General features: G+C 36.9%; 1 protein-coding gene across 1 annotated transcript in view; it reads left to right on the top strand.

Annotated features, from left to right (window-relative positions):
* cntn5 (contactin 5) overlaps positions 1-26,812 on the top strand; it is a 63,178-nt gene that overhangs the window by 16,589 nt on the left and 19,777 nt on the right. The window contains exons 4-10 of the mRNA XM_062419452.1: positions 2,700-2,795; positions 6,447-6,650; positions 11,546-11,648; positions 16,679-16,860; positions 20,850-20,986; positions 21,152-21,281; positions 23,851-23,995. Coding sequence (XP_062275436.1) covers positions 2,700-2,795; positions 6,447-6,650; positions 11,546-11,648; positions 16,679-16,860; positions 20,850-20,986; positions 21,152-21,281; positions 23,851-23,995 — 997 coding nt within the window. The remainder of the gene's footprint in view (positions 1-2,699; positions 2,796-6,446; positions 6,651-11,545; positions 11,649-16,678; positions 16,861-20,849; positions 20,987-21,151; positions 21,282-23,850; positions 23,996-26,812) is intronic.

Genomic DNA, 26,812 nt, shown 5'->3' with positions numbered 1-26,812 from the left:
GGTCAATAATGCATGGTTATTTTACTATAGGTTTTTGTATAATTGTACTATTTTACTAACTCACACATTTTAATTTTTTACTATCTTTATAAATGTAGGAAAATATATTTAGACTGCCCATGTCTACTTAGCCATTAAAGCTACAGTAAAGGACACTGATCAGCAATAACTCATGATTTATGTTTGAAATAAAAAGAAAAAAAGAAGTAGAAGGTAGCTGCACTGTCAAAAAATACAGGGTGCTGTCAGATGCTGGTGAATCAATAGTGAACATGGTGACAATTATTGGCTCTCCATGCCTTTACTCTGGTGGCAGGTTGTAAGCACAAATAAATCAACCCTAGTCACATATAGCAAATGGGCCACGATGAAGGGACTGAGTATGATGGTAGACCAAGATAGCTGTGATTTAAAGAAAAGGTAAGTCAGGGTTCCAACAATATGGAAAAGCCAGCAGTATCCAGCTTGGATCGAGGGACCGAATATTAAATAAAACCATTTTATGATAACAAGTTCAATCAATAGCAGTCAATTTTTAAATAGCATCGGGCCAAGAGAAGAAGGTATCTACAGTCAGTCTTAAGCTTTGTGTGTTGTTATTCCAACACTGTACTCTGTCTTGAACTGAGACACTGTCCAGTCAGTGATAGATGCACCTTATTTGAAGCACAGTAAGTAGTCAACATGGCTAGATTGATTTGTGTTGCGTGCTGAATACTTGCAAATCCAGCAATTGCATGACAGGCTACTCTTCAGGGTGATTCTACTGAAAAAGAGCAGCAGACCACATATAATATTCATTCCTCTCTGTTCATTTTGGACACGGTCAGGCTGTTTTGTCTGAGCATTGTCTCACCAATTTTGGAATGGTTTAAGTGAACCTTTTTATTATTTAAATATCATTTTTGATTATATTTTTCTTGTCTTTTTCATGGTGGCCCAGTGTGTCAGTGTAGACTCACTCTGTAAGTGATGAATGAACAAGCTGAACTTTTTACAAAATATATTATTAATAGTAAACACAATTTACAGTATAAACATCATACTTATGTAAAATGAAAAGTAGCAGTAGTAGTAGTAATAGTGTTATAAGAAACTACACTAATGTTTTAAGAAATAAAGAAATGCTGTGTAAATTGACTGCTACATTTTAAGATGAAGGACATGAACTATGATCATTATTGAATATGCCAGAAATGTAGCAGAAATGTAGGTTTCACAAGTCACTCTGTGGCACAATTATCCAACAGTTCCAGGGTAATGGTAAACACTAGCTCTCAAAGTGATGGAACAAAAGTGGTGGAGACACAGAGACCCACCCTGGGTCAGCAGCCTGTCGCTTGATTTTCACGCTTTGGCATTACATCAACTAGAAATTAAACTGGCAGTATCAGGTCCCAAAAGGCTGCAGTTCTGGGATTTGACCTGCTCTGCTCTAGTTACACAGAAAAAAACTACCAGGTAAAAACAAAAAATTGCCATAATAGTACGTTCATAATAATGTCAGTGAAGAAGTTTGCTAAGAAAAATAAATATTAAATTAGAGGTAATTTAATCTAGCAATGATTGGATTTCAGTTCTTCAGCAAATATTTAATGATCAAAACTGATTCTTCAAAAAAGCCTTAACAGCTCTACTACCGTTGTAAAAACATCTAAACTTAATTCATTTAGCAATAATCAAGTACATCTTAAACTCACACCCTCAGTTTATCTTTGTGATGATCAACAACTTCTAGGCTTTCCTTTTCTTCCTGTTCTCGCCAACTCTTCCCTTCCTTTCTTACATGCTATTCATCCAATGAATACAGTGCTAGATGGTTGTACACTGATTACATTACTTGCCCGCCACCCTATGGTGCCAAACACCATACTGTCGTTTTGCTTTTTTAAAAATAGAAATAAAACCCATTTACCGAATTTTCACTCAGCACCCACATTTATCAAATAATAAAATAAATAAATGTGTAAAATAATAAGCATGTCATTAATATTTATTCAGCCAATGGACACTATAATTATACACTTAAAGCGTCTGCTCTGTGACTGTCCACTGCAGCATCAGATTCTATGCACAGAGTAACGCAGTGAGACATCTGTCCTCCCTCCTGCTCTCTGCTGTAAACACACATAGCTGTTAGGGAGCAGCTGCTCTCGTGTCTCCCTGGGTATCAGTGTTTGTACTCGGCAGTAACTCTCATGCTCTCTGCCTACTCAGCCTGCTCTCTGTGTATCTCAGTCCAGATGGCAGGCAGGTTGCTCCGGTTCTGGTTTTAAGTGGTGGTCACTCTCTGGCCCGTTCCCGTGCCTGTGTGTGGCATGTTCATCCGATGTTACTGCCTATTTTTAGTTGTGTTTTTGTATGCAGTGGTTCAACTGACAAAATGCAAGTCAACTATTGACTGATCATTAGGATCTTTAAGATTAACCACTCTCCATACTGCAGACAATTACTAGGAGTTGTGCAGTGACAAAGATGAGAACCCACAAACACAGTCAGTTATGCGTGACTGAAGGTGCCTCCAATAGAATCAAACAGTGGATGAAAGCTTTATATTTGGCCCACCAAATGAAGCCTGTTGATGCATTAAAGTGTTCTTAAAATCTTCAGATCTTCTAGCCCCCTCAAAAGGATTCCAATATTTTTGTTATATTTGACTGTGTTGTTGACAAAGATTTTTTTTTTGCACGCTGTTCCAGATATTGGTGCATTCAGTGGGAAGACCAGAGGTGGGGTTTCGGTGCGTGAAGGCCAAGGTGTGGTACTTATGTGTACCCCTCCTCCTCATTCTCCAGGTAAGAGTTTTAACCTTTAGTTAAAACTAGAAGAAAACACATTTTCCACTCTCCACTACCTTTTGGATTGTCAGTAAGCTCATCATTATATTTCAGAATACCTCTGACAACAAGGAATGTTGTTATTACTGTGCCAAGGTACATTTTATTTATTTATTTGTTGTACTTATTTTGATGGTTTGTTTTGTATACATTCTACTATCCATTCATCCTTGCTGTTAAAATGAGAGACAACAGAGAGAGAACACAGATTCTCAGAGATCAAATTTGCTGGATCATTAGAAATGAAAATAAATGTTACACAACCAATTATTTCACATATTCAGAGCATAGGCACCACGCTTTAATAGCATATCTTGAATATCCCTCTCTGCAGTTGTCCTCTAATGTAAGCTCTTATGTGAGCCATGAATCATCCAGGCTTTCTGTTTGCATCAGCTCTGTTGCACCACTGCACTGCACCCGTGGGAATGTTTGCCGAGTGCTCCTCAGCACCCGCTTCTGTTTCTGGATGCCATTTTGCATGACATGATAGCAACCTGAGAATCAGTGACCATAATATCTGACCGAAAAAAGACACAATTAATGATTAATGACGCTTACTGATTGACAGATTAAAGGGTAGTAGAGACAAATCACATTGTCTCATCCTTAAAGTGTCCCATTAGTCACAGTACAGGTGTTATCGTTGCTCCAGGTGTATTTTTTTCCCACACTGCATTTAGAGGTCAGCTGCATCCTTCTCTTCATTCAGCCTAACCAAGCTTTTCTTTTCAATTGTTAAAAGTGTGATTGACATAACATTAGAATCAAACACTGGAGATAATGTAATGGAGTGAAAACAGCACAATTCTATAGTAGCAATAGTGATTTTCTGTCATTTAAGGTTTGTAATAGTCTTGCTGCTGGATGCAGGTTTCAGTCATGATGACATACAGTACTGTACGACCCTCGTGTTACATTGCTTGTATTAGATTAACCAAGTGGATCAATACAGAATATATTATACACAGTAGATAGCCACTCACTCATTGAAACTTTTAAGAGGTTTAGCAAGATGTTTTATGCCCATTCACTGTATTTCTGTGGAAGAAATATAAGGACCGTACAATAGTGAGATAAATAAAAAAAGTACAGTACTTGACAGGGCAACCCTGGCTAATAGAATTATTGCTTTAACAAAACAAAAAAAATATTTTTATATTTCACAAATTTAATCAGTTTCTCTACTAACACTACAAATATGTGCCTCTTAGCTTCTACAACAATGTTAAGTTTTGGCTTGAGTTAAGTGGTCATACAATAAGGCACTCACACTCACCACTGCATGTTGTTTGAGCCAGCTTTGTTGCATACAGTCTAGATTATTATATTGTTGGATATTGATTAGTGGCACGCCAACCTTGAACAGACTGCTGAGCCTTTATATCGATGCTTATTTACAATATAGATACAATTATAATTTCTTTAACATTGCAGACATGAAATGAAAATGATCTCCAAAATGTTCTGGTATGATGAATGTCTTGGTGAGTCAGAGCGTGTCACCATTGAAATTCATAATGCATAGGGAGTGTTAAACAATGTTTGGGTTAAATGGGTTGTGGGAGGATTCAAAGACATTAAAATGCCACTTAAATTAGATAGGTCTCATGAGTGAAAATAATTTGGAATCACTGAGATGTGAAAAGTTTATTATTTTCCATTTCATGGCTTTTAGCGCTTGTGATCAGTTTTTGCGTTTGGTAAATAGTGTTTTACTTTTATAAAGCTTAACTATGATGACCTTTGATTAAAAGTGATTAGGTTTCTAGTGTCTGTGGTCAAAGAAATTCTTTGTAGCAAAGCACATTGTTAATTATTTTGTATTATAATTTAAAGCAGCAATATATATTTAATATGAATTTGCCATTCTCTGTTTCATAGAGTACAATTAGGGTACCAGTTTACATTGTAGCTCAGTCTAGATAACTATATTCCCAATCCGTCATCCCTGTTCCCCAATAATGCTTACTTTGCAAATTAATATGTTGACATATAATAACTTAAACTTGCCTTGTGTTCCATTCAGTTCTCTACTTTATTGCAGCCACGTCAAGTGTAAGCTTGCATCAAGTATTGTATGAAGGTCAAATCTTTCAGATCTGATGACCTTTGAAATAACAGGTAATTCATTATTTACTAAGAGGAAACTGATAATGTAAAGAAGATATAGCCATCGGATGCAAATGCAGAAGAGTTGTGGAAATATAAGTATTCAGTGTTTGGCAACATTGAAGATTAATTTGTCCCTGTTTGACATCTTTTTGAATATAATGATGGATGTGGCTGTGTAGAACTTTGCCCACTAGACAAAAAGCAAAATGCACGCTCTCAAAAAACTGCACTACTGTATGTTGATCATATTCATATTTCGTCCATCCTTTTTATTATCCACTCATTCCTATTCAGAGTCACTGGAACAACCATTTCTGGTTCTTTTTTTTTCTTCCTGGAAATTCACGATTTCTTTCAACCAAGTCTGCAATCTTTCTATTGTCTTTACAATTTTATTTATATATCAGCATGCTGCCGGGGATAGCGAGTTTATATCGTGCATGATTGCACACTGAATAAAATATAAAACTATAACATTTAAAAGCACATGAATAAAATCTTAAAGATTCAACCTAGAAGCAAATAGCTTGATCATTTTTTTCAGAGAGTATTAACTATAAAGACAGAAAAGTCCTTTCCAGTAGTCTGTCTTGTTGGGTCGGATCATAGACTATATATGACTACTACACTATATATAATGCTGTGTAATGACCCTTTACATGTATGCATTTACAAACACATGCACACAGACAAACAAGCTTTCTCTGTCCACTCTGAAATCTCAGTTATCATACACAAGTTTTACCTTTCTGATGTTATCACCAATAAAAATGACCTCGCTGCAAATAGCATGCTCATTAAGGCCCCGTTAAATTGTTATTTTTCATCTTTATTATTTTCCTAAACTTTGTGTAGACTAGTGCTCATTTTATGTTGATAAACATGATTTGGTTTGTTGCTGTGCAAATCCAATATTCATTACTTTTTTAATTATTATTGTTTCATTGTTATTCAGAAGTGATAAGTAGTCGTTGCATGTATCAGTGCTTTATATATTACATATTATCTGTGATTAATAATTGTGTTCTTCTTGGACTGATAAAGTATGTGGAGTGTTATACTGATACAATTTCAATATTAAATTGTGTGGCAGTAATAATTATGTCAAATCAGATGCACTGTTTTTTTTGTTTTTTTTCACGCAATGAGACCACAATAACTTTGTTGGGTGCTTCAGTGATTATTTTTAATACTTACTGACAAAAATGTACTGTAGTCAACAATCCTGTCAAAATTGAATAGTTCATGTATTGTTCTATGAACCACATATTGCTATTCTACAAGTATGACTTGTTAGGAATACTCTTGAGTTTTTGCAAGATTACCACAGATGTAGATCTGTAGAAACACTCCACTATACTTAGCTTGCACAGGAATTGGTGACAGGGAAATGACAGGCTGTAAAAACGACTGTTAGAAACGTGAATAGCAAGTCAAAAATAGGCACAAGAATACATTCTTTCTAATCTGTATCTTCTGCTCTTGCTTTTTCAGATATAATCTACAGCTGGGTGTTTAATGAATTCCCCTCATTTGTTGCTGAGGACAGTCGACGCTTCATCTCCCAAGACACAGGAAACCTGTACATCTCAAAGGTGCAACCTTCTGACGTTGGAAGTTACATCTGTCTGGTGAAAAACACAGTGACAAATGCAAGGGTCCTGAGCCCTCCAACACCTCTAACGCTGAAAACCGACGGTGAGGCTTTCAGATTTATAGCACCTCTCACACATGATAGGTACTGATTTGTATGAATGCCCAAGCCAGACAAATCTAATGGAGTCCATTGGACAAACCACAGAGAGTACTGTTCTCTCTCTGTTCATTTGAAAGTGTAAAAATGTTTTGGTTTTTTCTTTTTTTCTTTTAGATCTATTACAGAGCTTCCCCCCTCTGAACTTGTTTAGCATAGATGAAAATCTTCTGCTGGTGCATTTTATTGTATCATAATGCATTTGGAGATTTTTTTTTCAGATCAGATAGGTTAATAAAAGTGGGGCGGTCTGCTTTCCACTGAGCCTGATGTTAGTGGAGGGCGTTATGAATTCCATACACACTGTAAATAGATAGTGAGCAATGCTTTAACATTAGTGTGGGGAGCCTTCTTCACTCGCAATGTGCTTTGGTGAAACTAGCCATCAGGGAAATCATTTTCCAGCATAAAATTAACTGAATCAATGGCCCTTGCTGTGGATGGGATTTCGCTCTTTTATAGTAGCCTCTCAGGAGCCATGCTGGGGAGCTGTTTGTTGGATTCAGGTGTGGATTTCACCTACAGGCTTTTTACATCTGACTACACAGAGAAACGTCCATCACATTACAAAAGTGCCTGTCATTGTCAAGGTTTCAAAGAACCACTGAGATTACATCCCCAGTGAAGCTGTGAAAAGGGCCTCTGTGCCTAAGAAGCAGGTTTGTTTGCAACACAAATTTACCTCTTTAAGGATTACACCCCTTTCAGCAAGATTCTCACTCTGTATTTGTATAACCTTGTATGAAATGGTCCTCAGACGCATACATAATACTTGGCACATAACCATGCTAAATTGGTCTGTGTCTCTCATTAACAGCGATGGGAAATACAGTCAGAAGGGCATGTGGTCAGTCTGCTATCAGCATTTTAATATGGTTCATGGTTGGATAAAAGAAACAAAGTATTGAACATTTTTTGTTACTTTTCCAACCATGGTGAAAATATGCAGATGGCTGCCCACCTAGAACCTGGTTCTGTGTGAGGTTTATTCCCGTTAAAGGGGAGTTTTTCCTTTGCTGCTGTCGCCAAGTGTTGCTAATGGGGGAATGTTGGGTCTGTTTAAATTAAATTAAAGAGTACCGTCTAGACCTGCTCCATGTGAAAAGTGCCTTGAGATAACTTTTCTTGTGATTTGGCGCTATATAAATAAAATGTAATTGTACTGAATTGATTTGAGTAGTGGAAGAGCAATCCGTTTTGTAGCATCCATATTGCAATATGTAGCTATGATACATGGGCTGAAGGGCAGCACTTTCACCTGCAGAACAACATGGCTTAATCAAGTCTCTACAACTGTAGGTCCATTATGCCAAAGAATGTCTTAGCATCCCTTGCAAATCTCATGACGTTCAGCAGCCTTCTATAATGTGACTTTTGGTCTAAAATGCTGAAAATTACATTGACACATCTCGCAGCAGACACCCAAATGTTTCTATGCTGTGCGCACCACTCAGTCATTGGAGTCTGACCAATCAGACACCACAATCTGTGCCTCAGTAAAAGTGAGCGATTATTACACAGTTCAAGTTGGATCTGTGTGTGGCTCACCACTGTCAGCTCCAACCCTGACTCTCTCAATCAAAACAAGCATCTGGGCTCCATTATACCCTGCTGGAAGCCATTGATCGTCAGTTTGCAATCCACCTTGAGTAGAGCGGGGCTAAGCTCTGAACTCTGGACTAATGCACTATTTTGTAACAGACAACACTTAAACAACAGTTCATTACAGAAATCCACTCTTTGATTTAACTGTTTGACATAAAAAGAAGCAAGTGTGTAATATTACCATGGATAGCAGTAACTTGTAAATGAATATGCACAATAGGTTATTTGAAATTATTTGCAGTAAAAATCAAAGATGAAAACCACAAAACCTGAGATTTATAATACCATTGAAAATCTAAATTCTGCTGAAACATCATGTTTACTATATTCATGTTAAACTTATTAAACTGAGTGACATTTGATTGTGACATTTTAAGTTTGTTGGTAAGTACAGGCTGGTATGATAAATGGAGAAACAAACAACACCCGAATTTATCCATCTAAAACTAAAACTCTTAAATTGTAAAAATACTTCAATTTTATGTTGTCAACAAAATTACATTAATATCACTTACAGATAAGTGGCAGTGCTTCCAGATGGACTGCAGCACTGGTGGTGTTATTATTGCCTTAAGACATTTTCTCTATGCATATTGACAGTAATATCAGTGAAATATAATGTGTGGAGGGACGTCATCTCCACATTTGTGCGTCTTCTGTACTACACTGTATATTATTACTGAAGACCTTAGGCCCATAGCTATATCGGATGTCAGTATGTATATAAGTATAATAAGTATTTTTTTAACTAATCAACATACATTTTTTTTGTGTAGTCAAAATAAATCATTGTTCTTTATTATTAAGTGTTACAGTATGGTCAATAATTGTACATTTGAAAATACTATACTATATATTATTTTTTATTTTATATTCTTTTTTTTTTCTTCATTCAGAAAAATGCAGCAGTTTTACCAGTGGAAAAACTAAGGTGTAGAGCATGCATACCCTAAAAAAAAAAAAACGTTCACACCTGCTGGATCAAAAATCACATTAAAGGCAAGAATGAGACAAAAGATCTGCACACTCTAACCAACCAAAAAGTTGAACCTCGTGTAAAAACATGTAATAGATGACAATAGAAATGTCCTTAAAGCTGCAGTCTGTAACTATTTTTGTGTTATATTTGCTAAAATTGTCATTATGATCTGACAGTAGAATAAGATACAGATAAGCTGTGACATAATTCACTGTCTGGGTCCACCCAGCGGTCGTAAAATGATTTGCAAGAATCCATTCGCTCCCGAGTAAAACAACCAATCAGAGCCCGGAGGAGTGTCAATGACGCTGTGCACACGCTCAAATTTTCTGGCTTAGTCCACTTTTTTCTCAAAACTACAGACTGCAGCTTCAAGTTATATGCAGTTAGTAGTTACAGTATATGAATTACTACACACTAACAAACACTTCAACATGTCCTAATATCTACTTATAGCTATATGTGTTATAAACCATTCATTAGATGTTTCCATAGTACTTATAAATGACAAACGGGGATTGTGTTACCGCTGCTTTTGAGAGGTTTCCTCAAACATAAAACAGAACTAGACATGATAATGGAGACAAAGAAACACTTACTATGCTAAAAGCATTGAAAAAGTAAGAAGAGGTACATTTTAGGACAAGCGTCATTCTATGAAATTGGTTCGAAGAAGAACAAAGCACAACAGAAAAATGTAATTTTGATGTGATTAATAAATGAAATTGGAACATAAGATATAAAGTGACAGTACAAATGAGGGCCAGTAATGTTTTAGCGCACCAAGCCTAGACACTATTTCTTTCAATTCTATCAAGTCCAGCCAGTGAGGCTGAATTTATATGATATTAAATATACCATGGCATGAAGCAATGAAATATTGCAAATTCATTATATGTGAAGGGCTGCTTTGGAGCCATAAATGTTGAGAATGAGATTGAAATTGAAAAGTTCTTTGGAACAAATATCATAAAACTCATTTTCCATACATAGTGGGCCACAATTCAATAACCCTACTCTGTCTTTGCAGCATTCATTTTATCACATAAAAAGTGTCAGGTACACGTAGGAGGTGTAATTATGGTTTCTCAAATGTCATGCCGGTCATTTGTCTTACTGATCATATACGTTATAATGCACCTGGAGCAGCACCGCACACAGTGTGATATGTTTTATTGTGAATCCACGAAGGTGCGGGGAGGTCAACAGTATGTCCATCAATGGTGTTCACACGTCATGATTGTGCATGCATTTAACATTATTCTGTAAAGAGTAAAACACTCATATGATATTCATATCACAGACTTCCATTTAATAAGACAGATAGTAGTAATTAGATCCCAGATGAAGGTGTTTTCCTTTGTTAATCCAAATTTGCTCACTTCATTCTGACATATAATCCTGGCAAATGGATAAATTATAAATGGGTGCCTTAACATACAGACGAATAAACAAAGAAAACATGTCCTCTGGCTATAAGTCAGAGTGGAGGTGTTATTTATAGTGGCACTTAGCAAGACTGATAACACGTTATCTCCTGTGCCCTTCGCAATGTATTTGCAAATTGAAGAGTGTATTACTAATTACTATTATACTGTTTTCCCCTGTTGTTATTGGTCAGTATTTGTTAGTACATCATATTAATGGTTTATTTTTTGAGTGCATGGCTTATGAGTATTTTTACCACTTACTCTACCTATCCACTTATATCTACTTACACAGTAGATATTGTGGTTGTGCATAGATGGTAATATGCTAAGCTCATATGCTGACATTTTCTTTAAAAAAAACCCAAGTCTTATATACCATGTGTTAAATTACAATTTTGTATTCAGAACCACAATGTTTTGTAGAGATCAAAACTATGATTATTCAGTTGTATGCTCTTTATTTGATCTAAAACAGTATCACCAGCCCTATTAATAAGCAGTGTGTAAAATGAAGGTGGATAGTTGAAAGATATGCCAGATGGTGTGCATAATGTGCAGGCCCTCACCTGAGCAGTGGATGATTTAATGTATCGTGTGTATTGTGCAAGGCCAAAGCACCAGGAATCCTCAGGAAATTTAGATTTACTGCAATATTTTTTCTACAGTGGTTGCTTGAATAATAGCATGTGGGCATCCAAGTTATTCTGAAATCACTATGCCCAGTCTCTGCAAGTAAAAATGTAAGAATATGAGGATGATGGGAAATGGGGGCAAGTGCCTTTGTCAATCTGCTTGGTTCTAATACCTTTTTCTTAACCTTTTACAGGTATCATGGGTGAATATGAGCCCAAAATTGAAGTGCATTTCCCGACATCTGTTCTGGCTGCCAAGGGAGTCACTGTCAGACTGGAGTGCTTTGCTCTGGGGAAGTAAGTAAACAAGGACATATTGCACAAATATAGGTAGTTGCTTATTAGAGCAGTATCATATTAATCACAGGGAACAATAAACTACAGCCTATTGCTGCTCTGTTGCTGAGAGATCCTTTAGATAATACGCCATGTGTTTTTCCTCTCTTTTTTAAATTACATTATTCCATTACCTGAATGGGAACCAGGCATATCTTGTCTTCAGGCAGGATGTTAAGTGAGTGTAGAGAAGTGCAGCATTGTAGCTCTGCTGTTAGATGGCATGTTAGTGCATGGGGGAAGACTGAATGGGGAATTCACCCCTAGGGACCCATGTGTTCTCATAATTGAGAGCCCTAATGTATCTGTGTTTCCTGGGTGCTTTCAGGTTGTGTTATGAATGTAGAAAGCCAAGGTTATGCCTATGAAAAAATTGAAATTGTAATAGTTGTCTGCCAGGAGGGAAAACACACTTGTGTCTACGGAGACTGAAATCCAAAGCACAGTCACTAAAGTGCTTCACAAATGTATCACATTTTAAATGAAAAATATTTTTGAAATTGAGTTTTGCAGTGACATATCAGGAATGTTTAAACTATGGTTAAGGAAGACCAAGGAGGAAATCATTTTTTTGTAAAATGTTAACATTCAACATCAAAAATGATTCACAAACATTTCCGATATGTTCTTCTCCAAAGCAAAGTTGAAGTGGTGTTTGACGTTACAAGATATAATTTCCATTGCACAACAATCTTTCATCATCCCCACTCCATTTTGTTTATAATTATTCAGCATGAATTATTCATTGCTGACTGCCATCTTAAATGCAAACAGTCTCTAATCTAAGATGACTAAGAACCTCATAATTGTTTACCTTGATTTCAATTAATTATCCACATTATGGATGTGCAAGTCATTTTCTAAATATATAGACACTGCATTATAATATCACACCCTTACTTTTTCCTAACAAACCAAGCAGGATTTTTGGGATGTTTGTAGAACAGCTTGAGTCCTTGCCCTGTGCTTCTCTCAATAAAGTCATTTGTGCATGATAGCTTTCAGTCAGACAGTGATTCCAGTGACTTACCCCTTTACATAGAGATGAATGATTTATCAATGCACCCTATTAAGAAATGGCAGTCTTTATATAGCACTGAAAATGAAGTTAAAATGGGTTCTGTTTTCCTGTTGATCAATATGCATGATGGCACCACAAGCTAAGACGGGGCAGAACAGCTCTTTGTGTGTGAATGCTGACGCTCCTTGATGTGATTGTCTTTTGTGATATTTACCAGTGACAGTGCTTTATAGGTCCCAGTCAAGGGCAAAGAGAACACAGAGACAATGAAAATGAAAAAGAGATCAATAAAAACATAGTCCTCTTTAACTATAAATAGTTGAGCATTCTATTAACTTGTAATAGGGTTATATTTGGTAATGTCTGCAAGACTGATTATTAATCATGGTTTTATAACTTGTGTTTATGAAAGTTGATTCTCTTTCTGTAGAATAACAAAAAAGCATCACTGTGCTGCTAGTGTGCTAAGTTACTTCATATACATAGATAGATAAATAAAGCCAAGAACAACTTTGGATGGAAAGGCGCTTCATTAGCACTTTTCTGGGCTTGGCATGGCTTTCATGTGAACAAAGCATCAGTTATATTCAAAGGCCAATAACAATCCAGCTCAGTTTTTTTTTTTGCAGTTACTGCTTAAATTAGCAATGGTGAAAAAGCCAGCTCACAAATGATGCATGGCAAGGCTCAACAGGATTATATGGGAACTATCAATAGGCCTAGACCAAAATTACTTAACAGGCAATTAGTCATTCTTTAAGCAGTGTTGCACAGTAAACCAAATATACAATCATGCAAGGGCTCAAAATTAACAAAAGCCATCAAATGTTGGTAAAATAAGCAAGTGGCTGATAGATTTGCTTCAGTCACTACCCCAAAACCCCCCAAAAAACAATATTAATGTATTGAGTTGCTGGTAAAATTTGAACATTCACTAGTCATTTGGCTAGTGGACAAAAAATTAATTAATTTTGAACCCCAAGCAGCACTCAGTTCAAATCAAAATATGGCACTGCTCATTGTCATCATCTAAACCACTATCGTATGCTGGGTGGTCTGTCCTCCAACAGCCAGGCTCAGCGGATGTTTTCTGGATGAATATCCGTGACAGAAAAGTTTCATGCTTACCTCTGTTACATAAATATTATTTACACTGGCTGTTTAACAGTGTCCAGTATACTGAAAATGAAATGTATTTTAAATAGAGGTAATATTTGATATTATCATATCAATTTGGTTGTGCCAGGCAGTTATGTACAGTATCAGCCTGTATTCAGTTATTTAAGCAGGACTGGTCAGTTTAATACAAAAATTTGCAGGATAGTTACTATGAATGGTTGGAAACCAACTATAGCTCAGTTAAATATGATATATTACATATAGATTTTCAAGCTTGATTAAAACACTGGCTTCACCCTCTGATTTACAGGAAACCGTTGAAAATTCAGTGCTGGCAGTTGCTTTTATTTAAAGGGAAGTGGAGTATGAGGTTCATTGTAGTTCAAAAAAACCTTCTACATTTGATGGGTTACACATTCTCCCACTCATTTCCACTTAAAATGTAATATGTGGCATGTGGTAGAAGCTTTCATCCAAATTGCCTTGGAGTAGTGGAGATACTTTTAGTTTCGGTGACCCCAGAGGGAATCAAACTCTTGAAACCCTTGCAGTTACTCTAGTCATTCAGCCATACAGGGCCACAAGGACCCCATTTTCAGCTATAACAGAAAGTGGCTCTTAATAATAACAGATTTTATACTCTTGGTTCCATGGTTAATGTTTTTGAAAGACAGATGTTTTTGCCTTGATCATAACTGTAAATGGTGGCTTTGTGTTTGATCTGAATAGGTACTTGCTTAAAAAATGCTGTTGAATTTCTCAAAGGTATCAAGAAAGTGAGAGCTTAACAAATTAGCTAAGTGGTTGAGATAATGTGTAGATCTTAATAGTCTGATGTAAGTCAGTCCTCCATTATATTCTGGTATTAGATTTAATTTTGAACTTTTATTGCGGAACAAGTCCAGAGGAGGGCACAGCAATTGTGTGAAATGCTAATTAAGATGTAATCTACAGAACTTGCTATGAGCACATTCTTAAATTGAAAAGCATAACACCTTACATAAACCCCACTGTGTAACACATTCACAAATGTTAGGGAATAAAATATTTAGATTGTACACTCTCAAATGAATATGAGCACAGATTCAGAGTTCAGGAGTTTACGCCAACAATTTCATACAAAGACAGTGACAGGCAGAGTTTCTCATTTCTAAGCTGAGTAAGCCTATTCCCTCCTGCCCACCCCCAGACCCGTGACCACGTACTTACCCAGTGCTCATAATTCAGCCTCCAAAGAGAAACCCTGCCACGGACTCAGAAAGATTCACCCTCATGTTCCAGCCCCTCAAGGTCTCTATAGATTTGCTCTGTTCTCTGGATAGAGAGAGTTTAGTTGGAGCAAAGGTCTCCAGCAAAATTCTCATTCAGTACCATAGCGTATAAGGAAGTGATTCATAACAACTACATGCTATATTCATGAGTACTGATTCAGTATCTATGCCTGTGGTTGGAATGTGTTTATGTTGTCCTAACACCCTGCAGGGGTTTTAAAACGTAAAAGCCAGCTCCCAACAAGTGGAACCACATTACACCACAGATATTTGATTTACCCGAGGCCCCACACTTTGCCCCTAGTACCTGTACTGTATGGAAAGATATTTGTTGCTGATTTAGCATGCTTTTGAACTCTATAGCTATCTTTACTGCAGGTGGGTAGATATCAGTGGTGACAATGACTTTTGATGGCTGGATAAATAAATGTTAAAAAAATATCAAGTAAAGAGTAAATATTGTGATTTCATACTATCAGTATGAATGTGTCATATTATGAACATATACTTAATGTTGTATTTAAAAAAAAACGTTATGCTAATCCACATTTTTCAAAAATACTGCATTCTCAATATTTTTCAGTTGTCAGATTTGGACGTGTGATAGGACTTAGTCCACAAATTTTGTATGTGACATAAAACTCCTGTCCAAAATGGAAAAAAAGAACACTTTGTTTAATATAATACATGCTCTGAATCCTAATTTGAGTCCATTGCAGCCAAGAGCACTTCAATGTCCTTGTGAATTTAGAACAGATAAAAAAGCTCAGGGATGTAACATTTCCATCTTGGCTAAATGATTGATGGGTTCACTAAAGGTATGGTGTCACATTTCCATCTTTCAGAGACCTGTCAAATCTAGTTGTCATACAAGAGCACTACTGATAGCGCATAGTAAGACATTCTCTCTCTGCATGTGTAAGTCATCTATCATAAGGATCTATAGGGAAATCCATGAATAAACAGGGATAGATGGCAACGCTCGAACACTAATCATAAAAATCTCTGCAGCAGTTGTAATAACCTGATTTGAATACGGTCCTTGTCCCTCTGAAACTCAGGGTCTAACAGGAGTCCTGGGTGGGTCATTTTGCACGGTAAATATATCGCAATGGGTCAAAAGGTCAATGATTCAGATGTAGAGCCAGAATGAACATTAAATAAGCATCATGGTCATGTCAGTACTTAACTGCAGATGAAGAACATCGGGATCTGTGGGTTTATTATAGCTAGATTATTTTATCTATAAGATTTAATCATGTTGTTTATTTAAAAAACTGAAAATATTTTTTAAGATTTCACTACAGTAAAGTAACATAAAATATCTGTAGTACTAACCATAATTATTATTAAAAGGTCATCTTCAAATGATACACATATTGAGTGTACAGTGCAATACTGAATATACTCGACATATTATCCTCCTCAATGGCAATGTTCTTATTTTTTAAGGACATTTTTTATTATGTATTATGAATTACATAATTTCAGCTCACACTGTAAACTGTGTGAAAAAGCTGCTTGTTCTCCTGTACTCACTGTACTGTTGAGTGTATAATTATACTCTGTTCTCCTCACAGTCCAGTGCCAACAATCACATGGAGGAAGATAAATGGAAACATCCCCAAAAAAGCAAGACTGCGGAAGTCCCAGGCTGTATTGGAGATTCCCAACATCCAACTGGAGGACTCAGGAACTTATGAATGTAAAGCTGAGAATCCAAGAGGAGGAACTGCTTTCAAAGGACATCTGCAGGTCTACAGTGAGTCTAAGCATGCTCTTATTCTTTGTTGATTTTTTTACCTTTGCAAAGCCGTTATACATCATCCAAGAGCACAAGTGTTAATGTTTTTCATTCCAAGAATAGCGGCCCAAACAGCACAATAAACCTTTTTCTGAGCTATTTTGATCATTCTGCACTGCTTGCAATGATTTTTAATGATATAATAATATAATGATATATAATAATGATATAAGTAACAGTATCATCAAACTCAAGCCTGGGTACTGTTACCAGCCCATCTGAATTTCCTGAACAGTCAGAGGACTAATTATATATCCATCTCGTATATTCCAAGAGCAGGTGTTCTCATCTGCACAAAAAAATGAGCTGGGTCCTTTAGTAGGTCTGTTTAGGTGTAGGCACAATGTTCTGGACATCTCCTCTGCTTTGTTTTCATTTTAATAGATTTATATGTTTAAAACATTTGTCATAGTGTGATCTGAAGTTTTTAAACAGTACATTAATGGTCTTTGTCACTTCAAAAACTGATCTGAATTATATTTTTAAATGAAATCAACATAATTTATAAAATGATCCATTAAAGGGAATACCCATTGTGGTTTGGTTTTACTCCAAAACGAACATGCACAGCAGGTAGTCTGTTCTGTTTGTACTACGTTAGGTGGCTATGTACATAGACGTGTTCACACATTTCACACATTCATCACAGTGCATACATTTCACACGTACAGTCAGCATGATAATACATTTTGAGCTTCACATAAATGATCCATGTGGACAGTCGCAGACATAGACAGATGATGAAATTAACTCCATGCTGAGCCACATGGCTTTGCAGATACAGAAAATGTTTACACTTACCTTATCCATACTAACAGCGTAGTATTTTCAGCATAAATCTTAAGATGTAACACAAATATACACTGAATTGATTTATTTCACCAAATCTAGTCCATCACAGAAAAACCTAACAGATAAGGGATAGTTAATAGATTATCATATTTATATTTTCATTATGCACAGTGTACTGTATTTGTGTGTTGTTTATACAGTGGTTACATATCTACGGAGCCCCTTGGGGGACATGGGAAAAAAATATATATATTGAGTCCACATTTTACTACATTGGGCACTCAAAATGCTATTATGTGCACACGAGATACAATTCATTCCAACGTTTTGATTAATTTGTGCACACGAGGTATAATTTGTTGCCACATTTTGATTAATTTGTGCTTACAAGATAAGTGTACATACAGAGAGTCAGCACAACAGACCAGCCTTTCTCCCCGCAGCATGAAGTGCAGTGCACCTGCTGCATTTTATTAAGTTTTAATATTTTTTCAGGCGAGAAAGTAACTGCTAAGATTCCCAATATGTGGTCAGTTTATCCAATTAATACGTCTTTGTAAATCTGCTTCAACATTTTTTTAGAGATGTGAGGAGCCGCTGGCCGGGTGAGACCATCTCAGCTGCTAGCAGCTACAGTTCTGTGTCGTCATCTCAGGGAGGAACATGATCTGATTAACTAATATGTGCAGTTCTTTGGAGATTTACCACTGGATCTAATTTCTCTACAGAATTTTGATATATGATATAATTCCTTTTGGAGGATAAATGTTGGTCTCGCAGTTGAAATCTAACAACTGTAGCTGCCAGGATAGTTTGCCTGTATGTAAACTGAAACCTTATGTTTGACCGAAAGACAGCACTACTTCTATGAGGCTCTGTACACACCAGATTTAGGACAGAGTTTAATTAAGAACATAGTTCAGTTTTCAAACCAATGTGATGACCTAGTAAGCTTGTTGAATTACTGCCTTTGCCCATGATCATATTTATCTATGAGGGTGTATGTCTCTCATTCCTCTCTGTCCATACCATGTGCACGGGGCCAAGATAATGGACTGCCTCAGCCTTGGGAGGACACATTTCCAAGGCCCTGCACTTCTTGGCAACCCCCATTCTGTTGACATCACAAGGAGAATAGGGAGCCTAATTTGTAGCAGCCTCACGCTAAATGTAATTTACACAGGTCAGCTGGTAGTTTGAACTTTCATTGTGAGGGAGACCTTCCTGACCATAATCATTCAATCAAACCACACACAAAAAAAGTATTTTACTGAAGGTGCCATATGCAAAGAATAGAAAAGTACGTGCTTGGCATGTAACTGTAGGAGTATCAGCTCAGTGGCAGGGTTCCCGGCTGTGTACACACACTAAACCATTATGCAGTGTAGGGTTGCAGCTATCGATTATTTGTGTAATCGATTATTCTATCGATTATTTGTGTAATTGATTATTCTATCGATTATTTCATTGATTAATCGAGTAGTCGAATAAATTATTTTGCCTTATTAAATAGCGAAAGTAAAGATGAGAAAAAGGACAAAAAAGTCATGTCTCTGAAAATGAACAATCAAGTGGGTTTTATGCTTAAACTAAACCCATTTATTACATTTAACTTCAGTATTACAACTTGGTGTAATATTTACATAGTTTTAACAGTAAAAGTCAAGCAAACCATAAGAGATGAACATTAAAGGGGAAAAACGGTTATTTTCTAACTGACTGATTAACAATCCCTCCCCTACATGAGACCAAACGATCCAGCTCCAGTAAAAGGTCTTGTAATTTTTATATGCCGGTACAGTTCAAGAATTGAAAAATGCACTCGTAGACTGAAAGAGACGATAAGATGAAAAGAAGGAAGTTTATACAGCATTCACAGTTGTGACAGAAATTCTCTGCAGCATGTGGAGTTGAACAGGAATTGTGTATGCAGCCTTGGAAAGACAAGTAAGTAGGCAATGAAAAAGAAAGAAAAGGGGAAAAAAAGCTTTGTTGTTAAGGGGCCCCCAGGAAAGGCAGTCATTTAGTTTGCCTATGCCATAGGCGAGCTATGCAATAGAGGCAGAAAACAGAACATGGTCACTAACATGATACCAAAAACATAAATGTGAGCCGCGCTTGGAGAGGAGAGAATATCGGCTTTTCTGTTTTTGACAACAACACAGCTCTGGGCCCAAGCAGTGAAAATGATTGTATTTTCTGTGACTGGTGGTGAACGTTGGTCTTGTGCTGGTATACTGGTTTTACTGTAAACTTGACGTTGTGTATCAGTATATCTAACAATATTCTAGTAACACCCCATGTGTTGATTAAAGCCCAAATGATGCATGCATCTACACTCACTCAGGTATAATGAATCTAAGGTTAAACCTGCTTCTGGAAATCTCATCTTTCCACATCCTGCCTCAGTTTTCCCGTGTGTTGAGGCATCGGTTTGAGCTTAATGTTGGCTAATGCACTGATACTCCTTCACCATTAACCATGCCTCCTTTGAGATGTAATTCAAGAATTCACTTAGTTGTGGAGTAATTCTAATCTTCTTTTAGGGAAACCAGTTCAGAAAATGTAAGCTCAGACAAAACTCAAAACCATGTCTAATACCCCTTTCAGACCACACACTGAAAGCGTTTTAAACCCGCTTTGGGAGAATGCATGTGTGGGTCAACCCAATGTGGATGTGAAACTGAGACTTATCTAGTAATTATTCAATGTAATTAGGTGTAATTCTCAGGTTTATCAGTGAAGTGTAAAGAACTGCACTACAGACTAGATTCTCTGCTAACAGTGAAAAGCAGGGTGACAGCTGTCTCATGTGAATGGGTCCAACGCAAACAAAATGTGGAACAAATGAAATGCAGTTCACAGAATATAATGTGGTAAAATAATGTGCCGGTGTACTTAAAAAAATAAATAATTTCCTATTGAAGTGTGTCCCAAACCAAGTCTTTGCTTCTGTTGGGACTATAACCTTGATGGATGTAACTAAAGAGTCTATCTTAGTGTTCCACATTCACTCTAAAAAAATATTGTCTCCTACAGAGTATTTTGCATACAATGAATTTGTGCATGCCTGTTCTTTTTCATGTAAGTACAGGTGACCATACGTGTGTGTATTTCAAAGATATGTTACTTCTTCTTAATTTTTTTTCTTCAAGCCCTCCCTCAGTGGGTCAGAATGATTAATGATACTCAGATGGATAGTGGCGAGAAACTCCAGTGGGAATGCAAGGCCACGGGAAGGCCCCGGCCCGCCTATCGCTGGCTTCGTAATGGTTTGCCCTTGACATCCCAGGTACCTACCTTCTCTCCCGGTTACCTCTTCTTTTGTTAATTGTACTATGAAACATCTGAATTATTCTTTGAAACTCCACCACTGTTATGTGTTACAAAGGGCAGTGTATGTATATATAATCAGATGTGGTGTTCCTTCTTTCTTTTCATCATTGTCTTGTTACAGGGTCGAGTTGAAATTGTGAATGGAGAACTGAGCATTCACAGAGTGCAGCAGATGGATTCAGGAATGTACCAGTGTGTGGCAGAAAATAAATACGGGGCCATCTACTCTAATGCTGAACTCAAGATTTTAGGTAGTTACACATTTTATTTATAATTAAAATAAGACAAAGCAAGTCATTAGAAGAAAAATCATTAGCCGTAAATTTTATGAGGTAACTTTTCTTCTTTGTAAAGTGTATTTTTCAATACTCTGCTAGAATAAAATTGCTTACTGAGTATTGGCATTTGAATAAGGTACCGGATGATAGGTAAGGGAGATTGAAATGCAAGTGGAGAACGCTGAACTGTGAGATGTGCTGATTGCCAATCAATGGTCCCTGATTTAACCCAGGTAGTGGGCGGCATGAATAAAAGAAGGACCCTTATGGTTATATTCAATGAGGTGTCTGTACATATCAAGATGAGGAGAGTCTGAAACAGTTCTACATTATTCTGAGGGGAATGAAAAGCAATGACTTGTAGGTATAGATTTATACTAATGGAAGCAAACACTAGGAGAGAGACATCAATGGTTTCTTTGATGGAGTTTAATGACTCCATTAGGGTCTTATCTCCGCTCTATCGTTTGTCATCAAAGAACGGGCTACATTGCAATCCCCATTACTTAGAGAAAGCAAACCTTCACTTTCAAAATGACTTTCATCAGGTGTTTATTAGGCAGAGTTTGCTACTATCATTCAATAATCAATTATAATGATCAGTGATTGCCTATCACACATTGTGCAATTTTTTCATTGTTGAAAGGAATAGTTGTATCTTTTTTGTTGTACATCAAAACATGCATCAGAATGTACTTGTGAATTTAAGGACATAACAAGTCAAGGAAACTGTGCTCTTCAACCTTAAGGCTTCAGGCTGAAAACATAACAATCATACGGAATGGCTGTCTACTGTCCTGCGTTGATGCACTATTTTCTCCTTGTCATCTTCTATACTGGGACACATCTGGTGATACCCATTCCCCTTTCGTGTTTCTCGAGGGACAGCTTGATTTACTGTCTGTGTGGCATGCCCTTTTTCGAAGGGGAATCTGTGGCATTTTGAAAATCTTATTGCAGATGGGCAAAGTTCTTTATAGAAGACCTCTAAAATGTTTATCCCTTACTCGCCAGTTTAAAATCTCCGTAAAACAACCTCTATTTAGTCGAAGTTGATTTAAATTCATGGTGTTGTCCACAAGACTCAAAAGTTGTAGATTTTAATAAGCTTTATCTGAGCTGACGAGGAAGTGCTTTTGCCTTCCTTAGAGTCACATTCACAATGAGGGTATTTTGAAGCTTGTGATGAATGTTTTCATAACTATACCCCCAGCCATCTCTTCTCAGTGACCTGTGCTCTGTGGAGATATCCACAAGCAAACACTATCAGGACAGATTACATGGCTAATAACATACTGCAGATGAGCGATGACTGGAGGCTGCATGGGGGCAGTGGCTGCCCTCATGCCTGTGATCTTGTCCCAGATCCAGCTCTTCAGGGAGGGTAGCGGGTGAAGCAATACGGGTACTGCTGCCACCAGCTGCAAGCCTGCTCTTATTTTGATTAAAACAAATACATACAGCAACTGCTCTGTTTTCTGCTGCTTTCCATGTCTAGAGGGACCTCTGCCACTCAGGCAACTACTCAGGCTCAAAGACACAAGTGTTACAGGGAGAGGGGTCAGCCTGTAGCTACAGATGGGATTGAATTGTCATTGTGTATAATGTCACCTATAAAGCATCATTCAGGATTTGAATAATCACAGCTGGCAAAGCCTTGCAGCCAGTAGATGGCCTTGATGTGTAATTTAGTCCTATAGCCACTACCACATCAAATTTACTGCTTAATTCAATCTCTTGAGCAAGCCATAATTGTTAAAAATGTTTACATAATGTATTTATTATTCACTCAGGCAACCTGATTTAAAACAGTTTTCATAAAAGCTGTACAAATTATCCAACCATGTCATCATGGTAATGATTCAGTAATTAGTTAGGCTACACAACACAGTGCATATTCATGTAGTAATAGTGGATACTAAATTAGCACAGAATTCAGACCAAGTGTGGTAAATAAGAGCATATTTAAGACCATGTACAGTATTGTCTATATGGCATACTTTATAATACTTAATGTGGAAAATCTAGTCATTAATTTGAATTAAATTAGTGTTTTGTTCGAGCAGCATTTTGAGTCATGATGTGTCAGTCTAAACCCTCTAGCATTTTTTGATTAATTACTTTGACATGCCACAGTTGAAGAGGTCGAACAATTCTTATGTTTGTAATTGCATTATTGTTTAGCAGCCACACTGATTTTAACTGTATTAAGAAGGTTTTTACCACTAGGGGGCAGAAAGCCTCCAAAACAAAGTCACAGAAATAAGCTAGTCAAGTCATGCTCGTAAACAGATGTCACTTTCGAATTCAGCATACGCAGAGTTAGATGAGAATCCCATTGTTGATCTCAATTCCTGTTGAACAGGTAGCACACAATTAGCTTCTGTTTGGCGCTGTGCTCGAAGCAGCTGCTCACATTTTATACAAAACTGCATTGTTTTAGTTTTTGGCAGTTTGTGTGACAAAAAAAAGTTAGTTGATTAAAGTGTTTTTTGGGTTGCTTTTTTTCAATACATCCTAAAATGTTTGTTTTTGTTCACAGCATCAGCACCCGTCTTTGTCCCCAATCCCATACGAGTCATTGCCACACTTGGAAAAGATGTATCATTAGAATGCAAACCCAGAGCATCACCCAAACCTCGGATAACATGGAAGAGAGGAGACAGAAGGATACAGCCAAATAAAAGGTACAGCAGATCACACTTCACAAGCAAAAAGCACTACTGGATATCTCTTTTTTGACATGTCAGTGAGAATTCATTGTAATTTTAAATTATAAAAAATACATTGAGTTATTGATATGTGTGAGGAAATTCTCCTTTTACATGCAGCCTGTGAGAGCTCAGAGCTGGTAGGGATCCAATGTCTGAAATGAAACCCTTAAAGTACCTTTTAGAAAGGAATCCTTCACGCTGTTTTCACTAGGATTGATTGTGTACATTTCCTTTGCAGACAGTGGCAGATTAACTGTGTTTACTGCTCTGTGTTATAAATAGTATCAGATTTTTTGCACAGTTTAGATAATAGAATATTTTGACAGCAAGCTAATTGCCCTGTAAAATATGTATGAAGTCATGAAAAGTTTGTCTCCCTTCATATCTTTATATTGTTTTTCATCACAGTTTCGCGTTGAGTTGCATAAATTCAAGTGTTATCATTCCGGCTCAGGCCCTAAAGGAGTTGTCTTGTTGTAACACATCTTGGTTTCATTACTATAGCTGAAATTAAGTGTCACTGCTAAAATAAAACACCTTAGGTACTTGTAAAGCTCCGGAGAGCCATCGTCAACCACACCTCCTTCTCAGGGATGCTGACAATTTAGACCGTACAATTGCATTTGGAATTCACATGCAGTTTGATGCATCATTTTTTATGAGAAACATCTCTCAGTTGCACCTAGAGGGGGCGGAGCGGGGCGAGGGTCCATCAATCAAACTGAGCGACACCACTGAAATTATCAGTCACTGCTGAGCATCCCACGTTTTGAGTGAGAGAACAGGGCTTTTGTTTATCAGCCAAGATTCAGCAGTCTGTTCAACAGCCTTGGCAGCAAGGGCAGCCAGTTGATAATCAGATCCTCAGTGTGTCACTCCTTTCAAACAGGCAGCGACAAATCTTAGAGCCTCTAACAGGTGGACTAGAACAGTATCCAGGAATTAGTTTAAAGTTGTAATTTCAGAGGTTGGTGCAAATCTGCAAAAAGTAATTTTTTCAAAAAATTCCCCTAGAGTTAATTTCGGATGTCTGTTTTCTATTAAAGAGAACTTAAGTAGAGTTGATGGATGGGGATAGGTTAGTGAGTTTTTTGCTCTAAAATGGTGATTAATGACCCAAGCTTCTCTGAATCTGATAAACCCTTTGAGGTATTTGTCAAACTCTTGCTAATCTATTTTCCAGTGTTGTTGGCGTACACCATAGGGAGATTCATACCTCTTCAACACCTTGATTTCGTTTTTATCTGACTGCTGATGAAGTCGCGTCTTAAGAGAGCAGAAAATTGTTAACAAAAAAAATTGGCGAAGCAGTTAGTTAATCTTCACCCTCGGAGTAATTTATCATTCACTCTAAAGTGTTGGCATTACATACTGTATGTATGTGGTTCATTTTCTTCATAATCTCAAAGAATTTATGCAATCAGTAATTGTAACCTCTCAAACAGATTCCTCTTGAGCAGCTGTACACAGTGTTTTTTTATCAAAAACTAAAATCCAATTAGAGTTTGACACACTAATAGGATGTTTGTTGCAACTTAACAGTACTAAAGTGAATTAATGAACTAGATAACACACTGCGCTTAAGGGGGGTCACTGCTCAACTGTAGATCGATCTTGTGAAAGGGTGATTTTTATCTGAAAAAAGCCAAAATAAGCAAGACCAGCTGTGTGTTTTAGATCTTGGCCAGGGTGACTCTTCAAAGGATTTTCTGACATTAGCTATTGTAAAGTAAGGAGTTTATGGACGGACAGGCGTTCTATTCTTGGAATAACGGGAGGAATCGAAACAGCTTCACGTTTATCTGGCATTGACAGCTGTGCTGACTTAATGAAGGTTTGTAATTAACATGGATTTCCGCTAATGTTCAAGGCTTTTGTCTCTTAAATAGAAAGTATTAATCCCATTAGTTTGAAAATACGTGGCAGACTCAATTGAAACCCACATCTTCTTTGTTTTAGATTCAGACAAAAAAAAAAAAAGCATAATTCGGTCATTTTCATTAAAAAATTTTTTGAATGTTTTAAAATGTATTACAGCTTGCAGATTTCATATGTAAATAAGTATTGTACTCTGTGACAGTCTATTTGATTTCACCACAGAAACCTTGCTTTAGATAATCAAAAAGATATTTGCTCTGTAGGTTGCTGTGATCTTTTTATTTCCTATGGTTGAACTGATTTGCATATTCTGAATACCCAACAGTCCCGATCTTGTCCTCTCTGCATCAGTTGTCCTTGTCGGATGTGAATTTCCTCCCTAATTTGGAAAATGTATCCTGGCTGCAGATTGCTTCTGAATTGTGTGGCAAGATTTTGTCACGCCTTCATGAGTTTTGTTTTGCCAATTTCAATCACCTGGCCAGTGATGAAAGAGCTTAGTGTTAATATAAATGCCGAACATTATGAATTCAATTAAAAGATAAGAATACATCACATGCCCATCTTTCCAATTGTTTGAATCTTCTACTAAATACTCATAATTCATAAATTGTCATATAAAAACTACATTTTGAATGAAGAAGGCTGGACAACAGACACTGAGGGGAGAGCAGTGGCTCAATATCATTTACAATACTATACTTTTACTTGATTCCTGCACTGAAGCCAGCTGCTCACACACCTGCTTGTAGTGTTGTTGGATACAGTTATATCCTTATATTATCTGTCAACCACTTAATTGTCCAGCTGTTATTTACAAGTCAAAGCAAAATGTTAATACCATATTGCTAGTGTCCTTCAACTGGATAAGGGGCTATTTATGAATACAGACACAGTGTTTACCAATGTGTT

This window comes from Scomber scombrus, chromosome 5, assembly GCF_963691925.1.
Source record: "Scomber scombrus chromosome 5, fScoSco1.1, whole genome shotgun sequence".
Classification (NCBI taxonomy): domain Eukaryota; kingdom Metazoa; phylum Chordata; class Actinopteri; order Scombriformes; family Scombridae; genus Scomber; species Scomber scombrus.
The sequence above is the reverse complement of the archived record's forward strand: the minus strand, read 5'-3'. Positions and strand labels throughout refer to the sequence as shown.